The sequence below is a fragment of the Coregonus lavaretus genome, assembly GCF_964263955.1.
Source record: "Coregonus lavaretus genome assembly, chromosome: 33".
In the NCBI taxonomy this organism is placed as follows: Eukaryota; Metazoa; Chordata; class Actinopteri; order Salmoniformes; family Salmonidae; genus Coregonus; species Coregonus lavaretus.
The window spans coordinates 22,430,843-22,451,942 of record NC_140020.1 but is presented as its reverse complement, the minus strand read 5'-3'; the positions used below and the strand labels follow the sequence as shown (position 1 = coordinate 22,451,942).

Below are 21,100 nucleotides of genomic sequence, written 5' to 3'. Positions count from 1 at the left end.
TAGCACAGACTGGAATATGTTCCGGGATTCTTCCGATAGCATTGAGGAGTACACCACATCAGTCACTGGCTTCATCAATAAGTGCATCGATGACGTCGTCCCCACAGTGACCGTACACACATACCCCAACCAGAAGCCATGGATTACAGGCAACATCCGCACTGAGCTAAAGGGTAGAGCTGCCGCCTTCACGGAGCGGGACTCTAACCCGGACGCTTATAAGAAATCCCGCTATGCCCTCCGACGAACCATCAAACAGGCAAAGAGTCAATACAGGACTAAGATTGAATCGTACTACACCGGCTCTGACGCTCGTCGGATGTGGCAGGGCTTGAAAACAACAAAGGGAAGCACAGGCGCGAGCTGCCCAGTGACACAAGCCTACCAGACGAGCTAAATCACTTCTATGCTTGCTTCGAGGCAAGCAACACTGAAGCATGCATGAGAGCATCAGCTATGTGATCAAGCTCTCTGTAGCCGATGTGAGTAAGACTTTTAAGCAGGTCAACATTCACAAGGCCGCAGGGCCAGACGGATTACGAGGACGTGTACTCTGAGCATGCGCTGACCAACTGGCAAGTGTCTTCACTGACAATGTCCCTGACTGAGTCTGTAATACCAACATGTTTCAAGCAGACCACCATAGTCCCTGTGCCCAAGAACACTAAGTCTACCGACCTGTAGCACTCACGTCTGTAGCCATGAAGTGCTTTGAAAGGCTGGTCATGGCTCACATCAACACTATTATCCTAGAAACCCTAGACCTACTCCAATTTGCATACCGCCCCAACAGATCCACAGATGATGCAATCTCTATTGCACTCCACACTGCCCTTTCCCACCTGGACAAGAGGAACACCTACGTGAGAATGCTATTCATTGACTACAGCTCAACGTTCAACACCATAGTGCCCTCAAAGCTCATCACTAAGCTAAGGACCCTGGGACTAAACACCTCCCTCTGCAACTGGATCCTGGACTTCCTGACGGGCCGCCCCCAGGTGGTAAGAGTAGGTAACAACACATCTGCCACGCTGATCCTCAACACGGGGGCCCCTCAGGGGTGCGTGCTCAGTCCCCTCCTGTACTCCCTGTTCACCCATGACTGCATGGCCAGGCACGACTCCAACACCATCATTAAGTTTGCCAACGACGCAACAGTGGTAGGCCTGATCACTGACAATGATGAGACAGCCTATAGGGTGGAGGTCAGGGACCTGGCCGTGTGGTGCCAGGATAAAAACCTCTCCCTCAACGTGATCAAGACAAAGGAGATGATTGTGGACTACAGGGGGAAAAAAAGAGGACTGAGCACGCCCCCATTCTCGACGGGGCTGTAGTGGAACAGGTTGAGAGCTTCAAGTTCCTTGGTGTCCACATAACCAACAAACTATCATGGTCCAAACACACCAAGACAGTCATGAAGAGGGCACGACAAAGCCTATTCCCCCTCAGGAGACTGAAAAGATTTGGCATGGGTCCTCAGATCCTCAAAAAGTTTTACAGCTGCACCATCGAGAGCATCCTGACTGGTTGCATCACCGCCTGGTATGGCAACTGCTCGGCCTCCGACTTCAAGGCACTACAGAGGGTAGTGCGTACGGCCCAGTACATCACTGGGGCCAAGCTTCCTGCCATCCAGGACCTCTATACCAGGCGGTGTCAGAGGAAGGCCCTACAAGTTGTCAAAGACTCCAGCCACCCTATTCATAGACCGTTCTCTCTGATACCGCACGGTAAGCGGTACCGGAACGCCAAGTCTAGGTCCAAAAGGCTTCTTAACAGCTAATCATGGCTACCCAGACTATTTGCATTGGCCCCAACCCCACCCCAACCCCCTCTTTTACGCTGCTGCTTTTCTGTTTATTATTTATGCATAGTCACTTTAACTCTACCCACATGTACATATTACCTTAATTACCTAGACTAACCGGTGCCCCCGCACATTGACTCTGTACCGGTACCCCCTGTATATAACCTCCCTACTGTTATTTTATTTTACTGCTGCTCTTTAATTATTAGCTTTTTTATTTATTTATTCTTAAACTGCATGGTTGGTTAAGGGCTTGTAAGTAAGCATTTCATTGTAATGTCTACTCCTGTTGTATTCGGCGCATGTGGCAAATTTTTTTTGATTTGATTTGATGCTAGGAACCACTTCATAAAATAATATCCGGAGGACACTTGGATCTGATTTCATTCAGAGTAGCCTAATTTATTGATATTGTGATTGTCGCGTGATTTCTTTTAACTTGTCCATAACTTGTCCATATAATCTGCTTGTCTGACAATTTTTTTTAACTTGCCCCGGGCAAGCGTTAATGTCGAGCCCTGCACACACACACTTACGGGAGTGGCAGGTCTTGCCCTTCCAGTTGTCGGTACACTCGCAGTAGAAGTCGTTGACCAGATCCACACAGAGGCCACCATTCTTACACGGGTTACGGTTGCACTCGTTCACATCTGAGGGAGGGAGGAGGAAGGAAGAAAAGGAAAATAACACATTTTTATGGCTGTGTTATGAGGAGGAAGAGGAGAACGGGAGGGAAAGGAAGACAGAGGAGAAAGAGAAAGGGGAGGAAGAGGAGTAGAAAGGCGAAGAGGAGAAAGACAAGGAGGAGGATGAGAAGATAAAGAGTAGGAGAAGAACGACAGGGGAAAAAAGAGTAGGAAGAGGAGAAGAAAGAATAGGAGAAAGACGAGGATGAAGAAGAGGAGACAAAAAGTAGGAGGAGAAAGTGGAAGAGGAGAGCCAACTTACTGAGGTCACACAGCCGGCCCTCCCAGCCGTCGGGACAGAAGCACTGGAAGGAGTTGACCCCGTCGATGCAGGTGCCTCCGTTCCGACACGGGCTACTCACACAGTCGTTCACGTCTACAATTGAAAAATATACATTCAATTTTATTTGTCCCATTGAGGTCAGAACAGGGGTTCCCAAACTATTTGGGGCCTGGGACCCCTTTTGTGATAGCAAATTCATCAGGGACCTCCTCAAAATCAGAAGACAACTGACTTTAGAGTGCGATAAAAATAGCATTCAAGGAGTTTTACCATGACTGCTGCAGAGCATGGCGGGACTAACCAAGTCTCGGGCCCTGGGAAATAACATTTTAAAAGCCCCCCCCCCCCCCCCCCCCCCTGTTCACATCAGAGTTAACATTTTACAGTTTTAAAGCAAATTTCCTTCAATTCGACACATTTTGCCATGGGGTAGAGAGACAATTTTGTAGTTTTAAAGCTTAAATTACAGTGCATTTATGTTGAAAACATTTCTAGGGCATACAAGAAGTATTGAGTTGAAAACTGGATCAATGAGAGTACTGTAGATCCCTGTGAGCCTCCCAGGCCCTGTTGTGCATCTAAGGATAGCCTATAATGTAGATGAACTATATTCCATTGCAATGTATTGCACCCTCAACTTATTTCACAGAACGCTTGGCCAAATCTGTTTAATCTGTAGTTGCTTGCAGTATTTATAAAAAATAAAATAGATCTGGCCGCGGACCCCTTGCAGTACCGCCACGGACCCTTGGGGTTCCCAGGACCCTGGTTTGGGAACCACTGGGTCAGGAGACCTCTTATAACAATAACATCTGCTTTCTCCTGAAGTGTGCACTCATTCACTACTTCCCACAAATTTAAAAGCATTGGATTGGTGGATGCATGGGTTAGTGGGAGTTTCCACCATATTTCTTGTACTAGTCTATACTAGTTCTCTTGCAAATCAGTGAAGTGAACAAAAACACACTTTGGGAAGAAGGAAAGATAATTAGGACATAGCCTTGGCCTAGAGTGGTTGTGATTGTTGTTGCCACCCCCACTGAATGAGATCCTCAGGAAGCGAAGTTGATTCTAAAATCAGAGAACTTCTACCCAGACTGAGGTACCAGTTAGGCAGGCAGGCAGACAGGCAGAGAGACAGACATACAGTGCCCAGCTGGAAAAACTGGTTGCAAAGACGTCATTGTCATTTTATGCCATCATGGTCAGGTTGTATACTGGATGTATAAGGACGTTCACAGCTTTTTTTAGCGACCAGAACAAATGCTGTAATCTTTCCCATTTTTGTGGTTAGATATAGTGTACTCAACCAGAAAACCAGTTGACAGCATGAAAATAACGTTAAGACTTTCTGTGTCGAATGTACTTACTCTCTTGGCAGTAGGTGCCACTTAAAGGGTTGGGGTCAATTAGAATTCAAGCATGAAGTGGAGAATTTACTTGGAATTGAAATTTAAGCAATCTTAAAAAAAATTTTTATTGGAATTGAATTGGAATTTAGACTGTCAATTGGAATTTAATTGGAATTTGGAGAAAAAAACAGCCTTGGAATAGAATTTAAACTTGAATTGTATTATAATTGTTCAAATTCCAGTTAATGGATTTAGGATTTAAAAAAATACTAACGTTATTTCAATGTTTTTATGAATATTGCTAGCAACAGAATAAACATTTAAAATTACATACAGTGCCTTCAGAAAGTATTCACACCCCTTGACTTTTTCCACATTGTTGTGTTACAAAGTGCTATTAAAATGGATTTGTAATTTGTCAACGATCTACACAAAATACTCTGTCAAAGTGGAAGAACATTTTCACATTTGTAAATGTTTTTATTGAAAATAAAACACTAATATCTCTTGATTAGATACATATTCAACCTCCTGAGTCAATACATGTTAGAATCATCTTTGGCAGCGAATACAGCTGTGAGTCTTTCTGGGTAAGTCTCTAAGAGCTTTCCACAACTGGATTGTGCAACATTTGCCCAGTATTCTATTCAAAATTACAACCAAATAATTGCAGCATTACCGCAAAAATGGAAGGGGGGAAAAGTACGGAACTTGTCTGTCGGCCCTGCATTACAGAACATAATTGATTGAAGAAAATTGTGATAAATAAAAAAGTATACCAGTTTTATTTAAGGACCAAAGGATTGACAGCCGTCCCATATATAGTGGGGAAAAAAGGATTTAGTCAGCCACCAATTGTGCAAGTTCTCCCACTTAAAAAGATGAGGCCTGTAATTTTCATCATAGGTACACGTCAACTATGACAGACAAATTGAGAAAAGAAATTCCAGAAAATCACATTGTAGGATTTTTAATGAATTTATTTACAAATTATGGTGGAAAATAAGTATTTGGTCACCTACAAACAAGCAAGATTTCTGGCTGTCACAGACCTGTAACTTCTTATTTAAGAGGCTCCTCTGTCCTCCACTCGTTACCTGTATTAATGGCACCTGTTTGAACTTGTTATCAGTATAAAAGACACCTGTCCACAACCTCAAAACAGTCACACTCCAGACTCCACTATGGCCAAGACCAAAGAGCTGTCAATGGACACCAGAAACAAAATTGTAGACCTGCACCAGGCTGGGAAGACTGAATCTGCAATAGGTAAGCAGCTTGGTTTGAAGAAATCAACTGTGGGAGCAATTATTAGGAAATGGAAGACATACAAGACCACTGATAATCTCCCTCGATCTGGGGCTCTACGCAAGATCTCACCCCGTGGGGTCAAAATGATCACAAGAACGGTGAGCAAAAATCCCAGAACCACACGGGGGGACCGAGTGAATGACCTGCAGAGAGCTGGGACCAAAGTAACAAAGCCTACCATCAGTAACACACTACGCCGCCAGGGATTCAAATCCTGCAGTGCCAGACGTGTCCCCCTGCTTAAGCCAGTACATGTCCAGGCCCGTCTGAAGTTTGCTAGAGTGCATTTGGATGATCCAGAAGAGGATTGGGAGAATGTCATATGGTCAGATGAAACCAAAATATAACTTTTTGGTGAAAACTCAACTCGTCGTGTTTGGAGGACAAAGAATGCTCAGTTGCATCCAAAGAACACCATACCTACTGTGAAGCATGGGGGTGTAAACATCATGCTTTGGGGCTGTTTTTCTGCAAAGGGACCAGGACGACTGATCCGTGTAAAGGAAAGAATGAATGGGGCCATGTATCGTGAGATTTTGAGTGAAAACCTCCTTCCATCAGCAAGGGCATTGAAGATGAAATGTGGCTGGGTCTTTCAGCATGACAATGATCCCAAACACACCGCCCGGGCAACGAAGGAGTGGCTTCGTAAGAAGCATTTCAAGGTCCTGGAGTGGCCTAGCCAGTCTCCAGATCTCAACCCCATAGAAAATCTTTGGAGGGAGTTGAAAGTCCGTGTTGCCCAGCGACAGCACTAAAACATCACTGCTCTAGAGGAGATCTGCATGGAGGAATGGGCCAAAATACCAGCAACAGTGTGTGAAAATCTTGTGAAGACTTACAGAAAACGTTTGACCTGTGTCATTGCCAACAAAGGGTATATAACAAAGTATTGAGAAACTTTTGTTATTGACCAAATACTTATTTTCCACCATAATTTGCAAAAAAATTCATAAAAAATCCTACAACGTGATTTTCTGGATTTTTTTTTTCATTTTGTCTGTCATAGTTGATGTGTACATATGATGAAAATTACAGGCGCCTCATCTTTTTAAGTGGGAGAACTTGCACAATTGGTGGCTGACTAAATACTTTTTTCCCCCACTGTAGATTGCAAAATAGTTGGGAAGATACTTTTGACGTACCGATTCCATGGCATTGTGTTTATGAACTGATACGCAAAACGACGCCAGATTCAAAACTTAGAATGTTTCAATTTAAATTATTATACAATATTCTTGCTACCAATATATAGTTATTTATATGGGGGAAACAATCTTCCCAGCACTGCAGATTTTGCTGCGAAGAGAATCATTAGATCATTTGTTTTGGTACCGTCCATTTGTAGCTTGTTTTTGGTCACAGGTCCAGGAATGGCTGAAGGATTGCAATATTTACCTGGAGCGAACCCTGCAGATAGCACTACTGGGTGATATTATTATCTGAAAAGTCAGTCAATTGATCAATAATACTTTTAGCAAAAATGTTTATTTTTAATTTACAATCTGTAGAAACAATGAGAATAGATGTGTTCAGAACTTTTGTGAAACATCACAGTACAGTTGAAAAATATATGGCAAATAGAAATCCAATATGGATGGTGTTAAGAGATAGATGGGAGGTGTTGAATGGAGCTGAAGGATGAAACTAATAACAACTAATAACAAGATAACTAATGTAAAGCATACTGTGTCGATAATAAGTATATAGGTTATAGGTTGAGAGGTTTTGTGAAACAGTACAGTTAGAAGTATATGGCATATAGAAGCAAACCGGACGGACATCATGAAAATGATCGGAAAGGTTGAGGAAGTTCAGGAGTAAAAACAAACAAAATATAATTATTGTAATTAGTGTCCATAAAATGTACAGTTGAAGTCGGAAGTTTACATACACTTAGGGTGGAGTCATTAAAACTCGTTTTTCAACCACTCCACAAATTTCTTGTTAAACTATAGTTTTGGCAAGTCAGATAGGACATTTACTTTGTGCATGACAAGTAATTTTTCCAACAATTGTTCAGCAAGGAAGAAGCCACTGCTCCAAAACCGCCATAAAAAAGCCAGACTACGGTTTGTAACTGCACATGGTGAGAAAGATCGTACTTTTTAGAGAAATATCCTCTGGTCTGATGAAACAAAAATATAACTGTTTGGCCATAATGACCATCGATATGTTTGGAGGAAAAACGGGGTTGCTTGCAAGCCGAAGAACACCATCCCAACTGTGAAGCACGGGCTTGGCAGCATCATGCTGTGGGGGTGCTTCGCTGCAGGAGGGACTGGTGCACTTCACAAAATAGATGGCATCATGAGGAAGGAAAATTATGTGGATATATTGAAGCAACATCTCAAGACATCAGTCAGGAAGTTAAAGCTTGGTCGCAAATTGGTCTTCCAAATGAACAATGACCCCAAGCATACTTCCAAAGTTGTGGCAAAATGGCTTAAGGACAACAAAGTCAAGGTATTGGAGTGGCCATCACAAAGCCCTGACCTCAATCCTATAGAAAATGTGTGGGCAGAACTGAAAAAGCGTGTGCGAGCAAGGAGGCCTACAAACCCGACTCAGTTACACCAGCTCTGTCAGGAGGAATGGGCCAAAAATGACCCAACTTATTGTGGGAAGCTTGTGGAAGGCTACCCGAAACGTTTGACCCAAGTTAAACAATTTAAAGGCAACGCTACCAAATACTAATTGATTATGTAAACTTCTGACCCACTGGGAATGTGATGAAATAAATAAAAGTTCTATAAAAATCACTCTACTATTATTCTGACATTTCACATTGTTGAAATAAAGTGGTGATCCTAACTGACCTAAAACAGGGAATTTTTACTAGGATTAAATGTCAGGAATTGTGAAAAACTGAGTTTAAATGTATTCGGCTAAGGTGTATGTAAACTTACGACTTCAACTGTATATAGTATGTATAAGCTGGAAGTAGAGGCCTGAGCGTTGTTGTTCACTAGTTTACTCCAATTAGGGAAGGGGTGGTGGGGTTGGAAAGTAATAAAGGGAAATATATTTTTTTAAAGGATATGTTCAAACGTTTGGGGACACTTAGAAATGTCCTTGTTTTCGAAAGAAAATTAATTTATTTGTGTATTAAAATAACATAAAATTGATCAGAAATACAGTGTAGACATTGTTAATGTTGTAAATGGCTATTGTAGCTGGAAACGCCTGATTTTTTAATGGAATATCTACATAGGCGTACAGAGGTCCATTATCAGCAACCATCAGTTCTGTGTTCCAATGGCACGTTGTTTGCTAATCCAAGTTTATCATTTTAAAAAGGCTAATTGATCATTAGAAAACCCTTTTGCAATTATGTTAGCACAGATGAAAACTGTTGTGCTGATTAAATAAGTAATAAAACTGGCCTTCTTGAGACTAGTTGAGTATCTGGAGCATCAGCAATTGTGGGATCGATTACAGGCTCAAAGTGGCCAGAAACAAATAACTTTCTTCTGAAACTCGTCAGTCTATTCTTGTTCTGCTATTCCATGCGAGAAATTGCCAAGAAACTGAAGATCTCGTACAACGTTGTGTACTACTTCCTTCATAGAACAGCGCAAACTGGCTCTAACCAGAATGGAAAGAGTGGGAGGCCCTGGTGCACAACTGAGCAAGAAGACAAATACATTAGAGTGTCTAATTTGAGAAACAGGCACCTCACAGGTCCTCAACTGGCAGCTTCATTAAATAGTACCCACAAAACAGCAGTCTCAACGTCAACAGTGAAGAGGCGACTCCGGGATGCTGACCTTCTAGGCAGAGTTGCAAAGAAAAAGCCATATCTCAGACTGCCCATCTTAATATTTTCTTTTTATTTATATGTTAAGCAAATGTTTACTCCTGAACATATTTAGGCTTGCCATAATAACGGGGTTGAATACTTAACTTATTTGTTAAACATTTTGAAAAACATAATTCCACTTTGACATTATGGGGTATATTTACACCATACCCCTTAATGTACACCAGTGACAAAAAAAATCTAAATTTTATCAATTTTACATTCAGGCTGTAACAACAAAATGTGGAAAAGGTCAAGGGGTGTGAATACTTTCTGTAGGCACTGCACCTACAGTAGAAAATTATAATATGTTTTAGTGATGTCAACTTTATTTCTCAACTCGTAATATTGAGCAGATTACACTCACTGAAGTATCTGACAAAGCGAATTGGCTACCAGTGCGGCAAGTGCTGCTGGCTAGCTATAGATTGAGAGAAGACATGAAATACCCAAAATGGTGGCATCACACATTGTTATTTACTTAATGGAGCAAAAAAATGATTCATTTGATTAACAGAACACTTTTCTGAATTCAAAACAGACCCCCTGCAATTGGACAAGGACATTTTGAGACTTTCCACGAATCGAGGACGAAGACCATATCGCCAAGCTAAGGCTGGTCGAAAATTCTCTATGCTACACCAAACAGTACCTAACCTGTAATTCCCATTATAATGGATACCAATTTTTGGGGGTTAAATCACATTATCTGGTGTTACAATCTGTAGCTAGTTGCTGGTAAGCTTTCTTGACTTGAAAACTAAATGGTTGCCAATACATGGCTAACATTTGTTTAACCAGCTAAACAGCTGCTCTAAGCGAAAATGTGTTTGGAGTTACCCTTCTAGCTAATAGGCAGTGTTTTCCAGAGAGACATCAGGGACTGTAACATACTGTTTCACGGAATCATGGCTCTCTCGGGATATACTGTCCCTGTCCATACAGCCAGCTGGGTTTTCAGTTCATCGCGCAGACAGTAATAATGAACTCTCCGGGAAGAAGAAAGGCGGTGGTGTCCGTTTCATGATTAACTATGCATGGTGTGATTGTGATAACATACAGAAACTCAAGTCCTTTTGTTCACCCGACCTAGAATACGTCACAATCAAATGCCGACCGTATTACCTCCCAAGAGAATTCTCCTCGGTTATAGTCACAGCCGTATATATTCCCCCTCAAGCAGATACCACAACAACCCTCAAGAAACTACACTTGACTTTGTGAAAACTGGAAACCACATATCCTGAGGCTGCATTTATTGTAGCTGGGGACTTTAACAAAGCAAATTTGAGGAAAACGCTACTGAAGTTCTATCAACACATTGACTGTAGTACTCGCTCTGGAAAAACACTAGACCACTGCTACTCCCCCCTTTTGAGATGCCTACAAAGCCCTCCCCCGCCCTCCCTTCGGCAAATCAGATCACGACTCCATTTTGCTCCTCTCTTCCTATAGGCAGAAACTCAAAACAGGAACTACACCCGTGCTAAGGTCTATTCGACGCTGGTCTGACCAATCGGAATCCATGCTTCAAGATTGTTTTGATCACGCGGACTGGGATATGTTCCGGGTAGCCTTTGGGGAATAACAGACGTCTATACTGACACGGTGACTGAGTTAATCAGAAAGTGTATAGGAGATGTTGTTCCCACAGTGACTATTAAAACCTTCCCAAACCAGAAACCATGGATAGATGGCAGAATTTGCACAAAACTGAAAGCGTGACCCATCGCATTTAACCATGGCAAGGTGACTGGGAATATGGTCAAATACAAACAGTGTAGTTATTCCCGAAGTAAGGCAATCAAACAGGCAAAACATCAGTACAGAGACAAAGTGGAGTCGCAATTCAACGGCTCAGACACGAGACGTATGTGGCAGGGTCTACAGACAATCATGGATTACAAAGAGAAAACCAGCCACGTCGCAGACACAGACGTCTTGCTCCCGGACAAGCTAAACACCGTCGCCTGCTTTGAGGATAACACAGTGCCACCGATGCGGCCCGCTCCCAAGGACTGTGGGCTCTCGTTCTCTGTGGCCGACGTGAGTAAGACATTTGAGCGTGTTAACCCTCGCAAGGCTGCCGGCCCAGACGGCATCCCTCAGAGCATGCGCAGACCAGCTGGCCGGAATGTTTACGGACATATTCAATCTCTCCCAGTCTGCTGTCCCCTTTTGCTTCAATTTGTCCACCGTTGTTCCTGTACCCAAGAAAGCAAATGTAACTGAACTAAATGACTATCGCCCCGTAGCACTTCTGTCATCATGAAGTGCTTTGAGAGGGTAGTTTAGGATCATATCACCTCTACCTTACCAGACACCCTAGATCCATTAGAATTTACTTACCTCCCCACTAGGTCCACAGACGATGCAATCGCCATCGCACTGCCCTATCCCATCTGGACAAGGGGAATACCTACATAAGAATGCTGTTCATTGACTATATCTCAACCTTCAACACCATAGTACCCTCCAAGCTGTGCAATTGGGTCCTGGACTTCCTGACGGGCTGCTCCCAGGTGGTGAAGGTAGGAAACAACACCTCCACTTCGCTGATCCTCAACACAGGGGCCCCACAAGGGTGCGTGCTCAGCCCCCTCCTGTACTCCCTGTTCACCCATGACTGCGTGTCCACGCATGCCTCCAACTCAATCATCAAGTTTGCAGACGACAACAGTAGTAGGCTTGATTTCCAACAATGATGAGACAGCCTACAGGGAGGAGGTGAGGGCCCTGGCGGAGTGGTACCAGGAAAATAACCTATCCTTCAACAAAACGAAGGAGCTGATTGTGGACTTCAGGAAACAGCAGAGGGAGCACGCCCCTATCCACGTCGACGGGACCGCAGTGGAGAAGGTGGAAAGCTTCATGTTTCTCGGCGTACACATCACTGACAAGCTGAAATGGTCCACCCACACAGACGGTGTGGTGAAGGTGGCGCAACAGTGCCTCTTCAACCTCATGAGGCTGAAGAAATTCGGCTTGGCCCCTAAGACCCTCAGGAAACTTTTACAGATGCCCAATTGAGAGCATCCTGTCGGGCTGTTTCAATGCCTGGTACAGCAAAAGCACCGCCCGCAACTGCAGGGCTCTCAAGAGGGTGGTGCGGTCTGCCCAACGCATCACCGGAGGCACACTGCCTGCCCTCCAGGACACCTACAGCACCCGATGTCACAGGAAGGCCAAAAAGATCATCAAGGACATCAACCACCCGAGCCACGGCCTGTTCACCCCGCTATCATCCAGAAGGCGAGGTCAGTACAGGTGCATCAAAGCTGGGACCGAGAGACTGAAAAACAGCTTCTATCTCAAGGCAATCAGACTGTTAAATACCCTTCACTAGCCGGCTACCACCTGGTTACTCAACCCTGCACCTTAGAGGCTGCTGCCCTATATACATAGACATGGAATCACTGGCCACTTTAATAATGTTTACATACTGCTTTACTCATCTCATATGTATATACTGTATTCTATTCTACTGTATTTTAGTCAATGCCACTCCAACATTGCTCGTCCTAATAGTTATATATTTCTTAATTCCATTCTTTTACTTTTAGATTTGTGAATTGTAAGATACTACTGCACTGTTGGAGCTAGGAACACAAGCATTTCGCTACACCCACAATAACATCTGCTAAATGTGTATGTGACCAATAAAATTTGATTTGACTTAGTTTACACACTTCCTCTTCCAATGATAATGTGGGGAGGTGAAAATAATAAAAAACGATCTACCAACCTATTAATTTTAAAATGTTGATTACTTATCCTTTCCATTATCATTCACCTGATAAGTCAAGTCAACATTTTTTATTACGTATGATGGGGGTCCCTGGGTTGCCGGATTGCCTGGGAGGGGGTACCTGGGCAAGAAAAAGTTGAAGACCACTGCCCTAATACAACGCTGGCTTGCGGAAAACATTGTGCTAGTTTACGGAGATCAGTGTAATTTGGAATCCAATCATAGAGAGAATATCCAATTGGGAATTGGGAAATTGCACCATTCACCAAATGTGGAAGGTATGGAAAATTAAACTGGTACAACCATTTCAATATTGGGTGAAATATGCTCAACCACTAACTAGGGACGTGCACGGTTATTTCAATATCCGAACACTAATAATACTAATTATAGGCCTATTTTAACATTGAAAAGGCTTTTTCTAAATAAATAAAAACTATCCATGTGACATTGTTACAAGGATATACCATGACATTTCAAATGATGAATTTAATAAAACAACAAACCTTTCAATGTAGTTTATGACGTGCACTGTGCGCCCCATAAAAAGACCGGTAGATAACCGGTAGCCTTCAGCTGTGTAGCTTGTTGTTTATGTTGTCCAATCAAAGCGGCAAAGAGGCTCAATGTGTAGCAATGCAATGCAAGATGGAGTACAATTACGGAAATAAAAGTTAGCGAAATGAGAAGGAGTAGGCTACAACAAGCAAACAGGTAGGTTTTATCTGAATGGGGTTGGGGGAAACGCGCAGCATGTGGCCTCAATTAGCCTAGCAAGCTATAGCTGACTTAGCTAGCTAGCTTCTCTAGGCTACTCCAGTTAAGACAGGCACTGTTATATGGGATAATAAATAACATTGTGGCTGCTACAAGTTAGCTATTCTTGGCTGTAGCCGAGTTGCCTTGGCGTATCTCTCCCCTCAGTCTGCTCGCTCCCATCTCACACACAACGCCCCCGCCGCAGCTACATGTGTGAAGTTACTGCCTTGTTGATTTATGTATAACCTGTATCACTGAAGATTTACACACACTAAAAGTAAATTCCACACAAATGTTTAGTGACCAATGACTATTAAATCCTCTAAAAAAAAAAAAAAAAAAAAAAAAAGATAATAATAATAGAGTAGAATTTCACTCTACCTTTAGTATTTTTGCTTAATTTAGACACAAAAACAGATTGGGTGAGAATAAAGAGGGAGTCATTGAATGAAAGGAGCAGACAGGAATTGAACCCTGGTCTCCAGTGGGGAAGTATTTTGCATTTACAGCATTATTCCATGCTGTTCAAATTAAAACAGCTTTTACTTAATCAATAGTTTTGCCTAATAACGGATGTGCATTAAAAGAAATGGCAGCCCCCATGCACTTACCACAAGTCTTGTTGGCTAAGTTCGCCATATTGTACACATTGCTCACTGTTACTCTTTTTTTGTATCGTCATTAGCACAGTATACATGATCCCAATTTTAGCTCCAAGACGCTGCCAATCCTAAAAACAGAAAAAGTAGATTGTGCTGATTTATTGGTACATTGAACCATGTAGCGCCGTAGTTTTAAACTGTAGATGGTGCTAAAACAATGACATCATATCTGAATTGACATCCTTATGCAGCTTTGCCATAGGATGGTTTAATATTTATGATAATGTTTTACAGCTTTATGATTATGTTTTAATATGAAACATATTGTATTGTATTATTTTATAAATTGTACATGTTATACAAATTCCAAGGTTCCTGAAAGGCTTAATTCAGGGTGCATTTAAGGTTTGCAGGAATATTACTTCCAAAAATGTAATGGTCAAGTTTGTCTTTCGAACCCGTCATCCATTGGAGGTAGTTGGCTTGAGTTTTGCTTGAGTTGAAAGAAGTAAAAGGAATTGAATTGAGTGAATTTTTGTGGCACAATATTGAATTCGGAATTGTAGTTTTGAATTTACTTAGAATTTGAGAGGAAATGAACTGACTCTGAATTGAACTGCTCAGGAATTTTGAATTGAAGGAATTTATAGGGATAGCGAAGCGAATTGGAATTTAATTTGTGGAATTGACCCAAACCCTGGCCATTGAAGCCCGGGTCACAGGAGCAGACATACAGACAAAGATAGGACAGACAGACATACTCTTGTGGCAGTAAATGCCACTGAAGCCCTGGTCTCTAAGGTTTGGTGGTATCCAGATTTTCGGACCGTCATAACGATTCTGTACCATACCGGGGTATACGGTATTACCGGAAGTGCACACAAGGGGCTAAACTATTTATTTTTGACGCACAAAACAATTTAGGCAACAGGGACCTTGATCCTGGAGGGGATTGAATGTCTCTGCTTTAACCAATACGCTTGATCTTGACATCTAGCCACTTAGCTAGTAAGTTAGCAAACCAAATGCATTGCTGGAGCCCTGAGCTGGATATAATTTGACACCTTTGATTTTTTATAGTTATACTTAACTTAGTTATAAGCAGTGGCGTAGCACTCACCCCCGCGAGGCGAGGTACCCTCAACAGTTTTGAAAATCATACCGTCGGTATTTCTAAATACCCCAGTATACAGTATAAATGGTATATCGCCCAAGCCTACTGGTCACAAGAACAGATGTACAGACAGCAGACAAACAGACAAATAATAGACAGACATAGAGAAAGACAGACAGACACACAGTGGTACGTACTTTCGTGGCAGTAGGTGCCGCTGAAGCCGGAGTCACAGGAGCAGGTGAAGTTGCCGTGGGGCTGGCTGATGCAGCGTCCCCGGGGGCCACACACGTTGGATGAGATGTGACGAACGCCGCCCTCGGCCGCAGAGTCGTTGGTCGCCATGACAATGGTGCAGCTGTCAATTACTGAGAGAAAAAAAAAACAGTAGGGATGAATGAGGTGTCTGCCTCTATCTGCTCCGGTGTCTAGTTTCCCCTAGGTACAGATCTAGAATCAGCTTCACCGCCCGAATCCAAATCTTAACCATTAGTGGGGGAAATGCAAAACTGACCCAAGATCAAAGTCTAGGGGCAACTCCATCATAGTACTCTGAGGCTCTGGCAAGTTCACTCTTAGTAACTGATTTGGAATCAGCCTTTTCGATTTCCATTCCGGCATTATGTATAGGGAACAAAACAACAAAAAACGGTCCAGAATCAGTAACCGTGTGTGGCTCTACCTTGGCAGGGGGTGGTCCTGCAGTGGTCCTTGAGGTGGGCACAGGTCTTGCCCTCGTAGCCATCGGGACAGGCGCAGTAAAAATCGCCCGTCAGGGCATGGCACGGTGCCTCGTTCTCACAGGGGATGGGCTCACACGGGTCTGAAGGAGACCAACCTGGGACCTGCAGGGGAGGGAGGGAGAACGTTCACACATGCAAGCATGTACACAAGCACGAATGCACAAACAAGTACACATCCGCATGCACGCATTCACACGTACAAACACGTTTTAATTCGTACTTTTATTTCATCCACTTTATGCAAGTACTTCAGATAGAATGAATCCTTGCCACCCAGTACGGCCAGAAATGGTATAAGTGAGTGTGAGAGTGCGGGAGAGAAAGAGAGTGTGTGAGAGAGGCCGTTCTTCTTTAAGTATATAGATAAACACAGAGGGGTAAGCTGTGGAAGCCTGACATAAGCATAAGCTCAAAGGTACCTAAAGTGTGTGTAGTTTTAATTAATGTAACTTTCATTCAACCAGGTGACCCTCCGTTTAAGAGCCATCATGGACACCGCAGTGACATGGCAGCGGCTCCAGTTTCTACATTTTCTCTGTGTTCTCAGGACATCAAGAGTAGGAAAATTCACAACTAAAACCGCACTGTAAACCATGGGGTCCCACTCACTGCCATTTAAGGCACTGAGTCTGTCAGTAGTGTGGTGTAACGGGGTGGGCTGATCCACTTGGGTCATGGTGCTCTCACACATGCACACAGATTAATACACACGCACACACACACACACAAACTCAGCCTGCACAGACACACGCACACACACAGATACATGCACACGCACCCGACTTGTTTATTTGACTTTATCTGATGGGGCAGAGATGTATTTATTCTATTCTGTTTAAAGGCTTCTCCGAGTGCTGTGGCCATGAAAAGTATGTGTGGGATGTAAACTGACGGGTCTGAGGGCTAAAGGCTGGGACAAGCCCCATAAAATCTAAGCCCCTCCTCAGAAGAGGAAGAACACTAAAAGAACACCGTCTTTCAAACAGACCATCCAAACCCACTGTGACCAACTGTAATGCACGTCTCAAATGCCCGATCCCAAATCAACTCAGTCAAATTGGTTTGCCGAAGGACATAGGGGGTGTTAAAAGGGTGGGATAGGGGTGTGCTATCAGAGATAAAGGAGTGTCATAGGTATGCCAACGGCATAGGAGTGTCATAGCACCCAAGAAAGCAAAGGTAACTGAACTAAACGACTATCGCCCCGTAGCACTCACTTCTGTCATCATGAAGTGCTTTGAGAGACTAGTCAAGGATCATATCACCTCTACTTACCTGCCACTCTAGACCCACTTCAATTTGCTTACCGCCCCAATAGATCCACAGACGATGCAATCGCTATCACTCTGCACACTGCCCTATCCCATCTGGACAAGAGGAATACCTATGTAAGAATGCTGTTCATTGACTATAGCTCAGCATTCAACATCATAGTACCCTCCAAGATCATCATTAAGCTCGAGGCCCTGGGTCTGAACCCAACCCTGTGCAACTGGGTCCTGGACTTCCTGACGGGCCGCCCCCAGGTGGTGAAGGTAGGAAACAAGACCTCCACTTCGCTGATCCTAAACACTGGGGCCCCACAAGGGTGTGAGCTCAGCCCCCTCCTGTACTCCCTGTTCACCCATGACTGCGTGGCCAAGCACGCCTCCAACTCAATCATCAAGTTTATAGACGACACAACAGTAGTAGGCTTGATTACCAACAATGACGAGACAGTCTACAGCAGGGTTCTTCAATTCCGGTCTTGGAGGGCCGAAACACTGTTTTTTATTTCTACCTGGTAGTTAATTGCACTCACCTGGTGTCCCAGGTCTGAATTAGCCCCTGATTAGAAGGAGAGGATGAAAAACAGAGGTGTTTCGGCCCTCCAGGACCGGAATTGAAGAACCCTGGTCTACAGGGAGGAGGTGAGGGCTCTGGGAGTGTGGTGCCAGGAAAAAAAACTCACTCAACGTCAACAAAACAAAGGAGATGATCGTGGACTTCAGGAAACAGCAGAGGGTGCACCCCTCTATCCACATCGACAGGATCACAGTGGAGAAGATGGAAAGCTTCAATAAACTGAAATGGACCACCCACACAGACAGTGTGGTGAAGAAGGTGCAACAGAGGCTCTTCAACCTCAGGAGGCTAAAGAAATTTGGCTTGGCACCTAAAACCCTCAAACGTTTTCAGATGCACAATTGAGAGCATCCTGTCGGGCTGTATCACCGCCTGGTACGGCAACTGCACCACCCGCAACCGCAAGGCTCTCCAGAGGGTGGTGCGGTCTGCCCAACGCATTACCGGGTGCAAACTACCAGCCCTCCAGGACACCTACAGCACCCGATGTCACAGGAAGGCCAAAAAGATCATCAAGGACATCAACCACCCGAGCCACTGCCTGTTCACCCAGCTATCATCCAGAAGGTGAGGTCAGTATAGGTGCATCAAAGCTGGGACCGAGAGACTGAAAAACAGCTTCTATCTCAAGGCCATCAGACTGTTAAACAGTAGACAGACTAGAAATCACTGGCCACTTTAAGAAATGGAACACTAGCCACTTTAATAATGTTTACATATCTTGCATTACTCATCTTATATGTATATACTGTATTCTATACTATTCTACTGTTTCTTAGTCCATGTCGCTCTGACATTGCTCGTCCATATATGTATATATTCTTAATTCATTCCTTATTTAGATTTGTGTGTTTTGGGTATATGTTGTGAAATTGTTAGATATTACTTGTTAGATATTACTGCACTGTCGGAGCTAGAAGCACAAGCATTTCGCTACACCAGCAATAAACATCTGCTAAACACGTGTATGTGACCAATAAAATTTGATTTGATAGGAGTGCATAGGTGTGTCATAGGTATGCAGTACAAGTGTAGTAGGCAGGCAGGGGTGAAAGTAAGCCGGTACGTCGTCCCAGCAAAATAAATAGTGGGGGTACGCCGTACCGGTAAAACATGAGCCTATCACAATAATTCAAACAAAATGTAAAGAAAACTGTAGGCTATTACACCATTATTTAACATTACCGCATGTCAGCCACATGAAATATGAGCGAATTGTCTTGAAACCGGATGGTATATGACATAAGGAAGTGATGACATAAGGATGACATAAGGAAGTGGATGGCTGAAAACTTTTTACTTTTAAACTCGGACAAAACAGAGATGCTTGTTCTAGGTCCCAAGAAACAAAGAGATCTTCTGTTAAATCTGACAATTCATCTTGATGGTTGTAAAGTCGTCTCAAATAAAACTGTGAAGGACCTAGGCGTTACTCTTGACCCTGATCTCTCTTTTGACGAACATATCAAGACTGTTTCAAGGACAGCTTTTTTCCATCTACGTAACATTGCAAAAATCAGAAATTTTCTGTCCAAAAATGATGCAGAAAAATTAATCCATGCATTTGTTACTTCTAGATTAGACTACTGCAATGCTCTATTTTCCGGCTACCCGGATAAAGCACTAAATAAACTTCAGTTAGTGCTAAATACGGCTGCTAGAATCCTGACTAGAACCAAGAAATTTGATCATATTACTCCAGTGCTAGCTTCCCTACACTGGCTTCCTGTTAAGGCAAGGGCTGATTTCAAGGTTTTACTGTTAACCTATAAAGCGTTACATGGGCTTGCTCCTACCTATCTTTCCGAGTTGGTCCTGCCGTACATACCAATACGTACGCTACGGTCACAAGACGCAGGCCTCCTAATTGTCCCTAGAATTTCTAAGCAAACAGCGGGAGGCAGGGCTTTCTCCTATAGATCTCCATTTCTATGGAACAGTCTGCCTACCCATGTGAGAGACGCAGACTCGGTCTCAACCTTTAAGTCTTTACTGAAGACTTATCTCTTCAGTAGGTCATATGATTGAGTGTAGTCTGGCCCAGGAGTGTGAAGGTGAACGGAAAGGCTGGAGCAACGAACAGCCCTTGCTGTCTCTGCCGGGCCGGTTCCCCTCTCCACTGGGGTTCTCTGCCTCTAACCCTGTTGCAGGGGCTGAGTCACTGGCCTGCTGGTGCTCTTTCATGCCGTCCCTGGGAGGGGTGCGTCACTTGAGTGGGTTGAGTTACTGACGTGATCTTCCTGTCTGGGTTGGCGCCCCCCCCCCCTTGGTTTGTGCTGTGGTGGAGACCTCTGTGGGCTATACTCGGCCTTGTCTCAGGATTGTAAGTTGGTGGTTGGGGATATCCCTCTAGTGGTGCGGGGGCTGTGCTTTGGCGGAGTGGGTGGGGTTATATCCTTCCTGTTTGGCCCTGTCCGGGGGTTTCTTCGGATGGGGCCACAGTGTCTCCGGACCGCTCCTGTCTCAGCCTCCAGTATTTATGCTGCAGTAGTTTATGTGTCGGGGGGCTGGGGTTAGTTGGTTATACCTGGAGTACTTCTCCTGTCTTATCCAGTGTCCTGTGTGAATTTAAGTATGCTCTCTCTAATTCTCTCGTTCTCTCTTTCTCTCTGAGAACCTGAGCCCTAGGACCATACGTCAGGACTACCGGGCATGATGACACCCTGCTGCCCCCAGTCCGCCTGGCCTTGCTGCTATTCCAGTTTCAACTGTTCTGCCTGCGGCTACGAAACCCCTACCTGTCCCAGACCTGCTGTTTTCAACTCTAAATGATCGGCTATGAAAAGCCAACTGAGAGACCTGAGCCCTAGGACCATACGTCGGGACTACCGGCCGTGGTGACTCCTTGCTATCCCCAGTCCGCCTGGCCTTGCTGCTATTCCAGTTTAAACTGTTCTGCCTGCGGTTATGGAACCCCTACCTGTCCCAGACCTGCTGTTTTAAACTCTAATGATCGGCTATGAAAAGCCAACTGAGATTTATTCCTGATTATTATTTGACCATGCTTGTCACTTATGAACATTTTTGAACATCTTGGCATGG

At 43.8% G+C, this 21,100-nt stretch overlaps 1 protein-coding gene across 1 annotated transcript in view; it reads right to left on the bottom strand.

Moving 5' to 3' along the window:
- jag2b (jagged canonical Notch ligand 2b) overlaps positions 1-21,100 on the bottom strand; it is a 105,749-nt gene that overhangs the window by 18,811 nt on the left and 65,838 nt on the right. Inside the window, exons 13-16 of the mRNA XM_084150887.1 lie at positions 16,153-16,315; positions 15,668-15,838; positions 2,762-2,875; positions 2,350-2,463 (exon numbers count right to left, since the gene is read on the bottom strand). Of these exons, the coding sequence (XP_084007013.1) occupies positions 2,350-2,463; positions 2,762-2,875; positions 15,668-15,838; positions 16,153-16,315 (562 nt within the window). The remainder of the gene's footprint in view (positions 1-2,349; positions 2,464-2,761; positions 2,876-15,667; positions 15,839-16,152; positions 16,316-21,100) is intronic.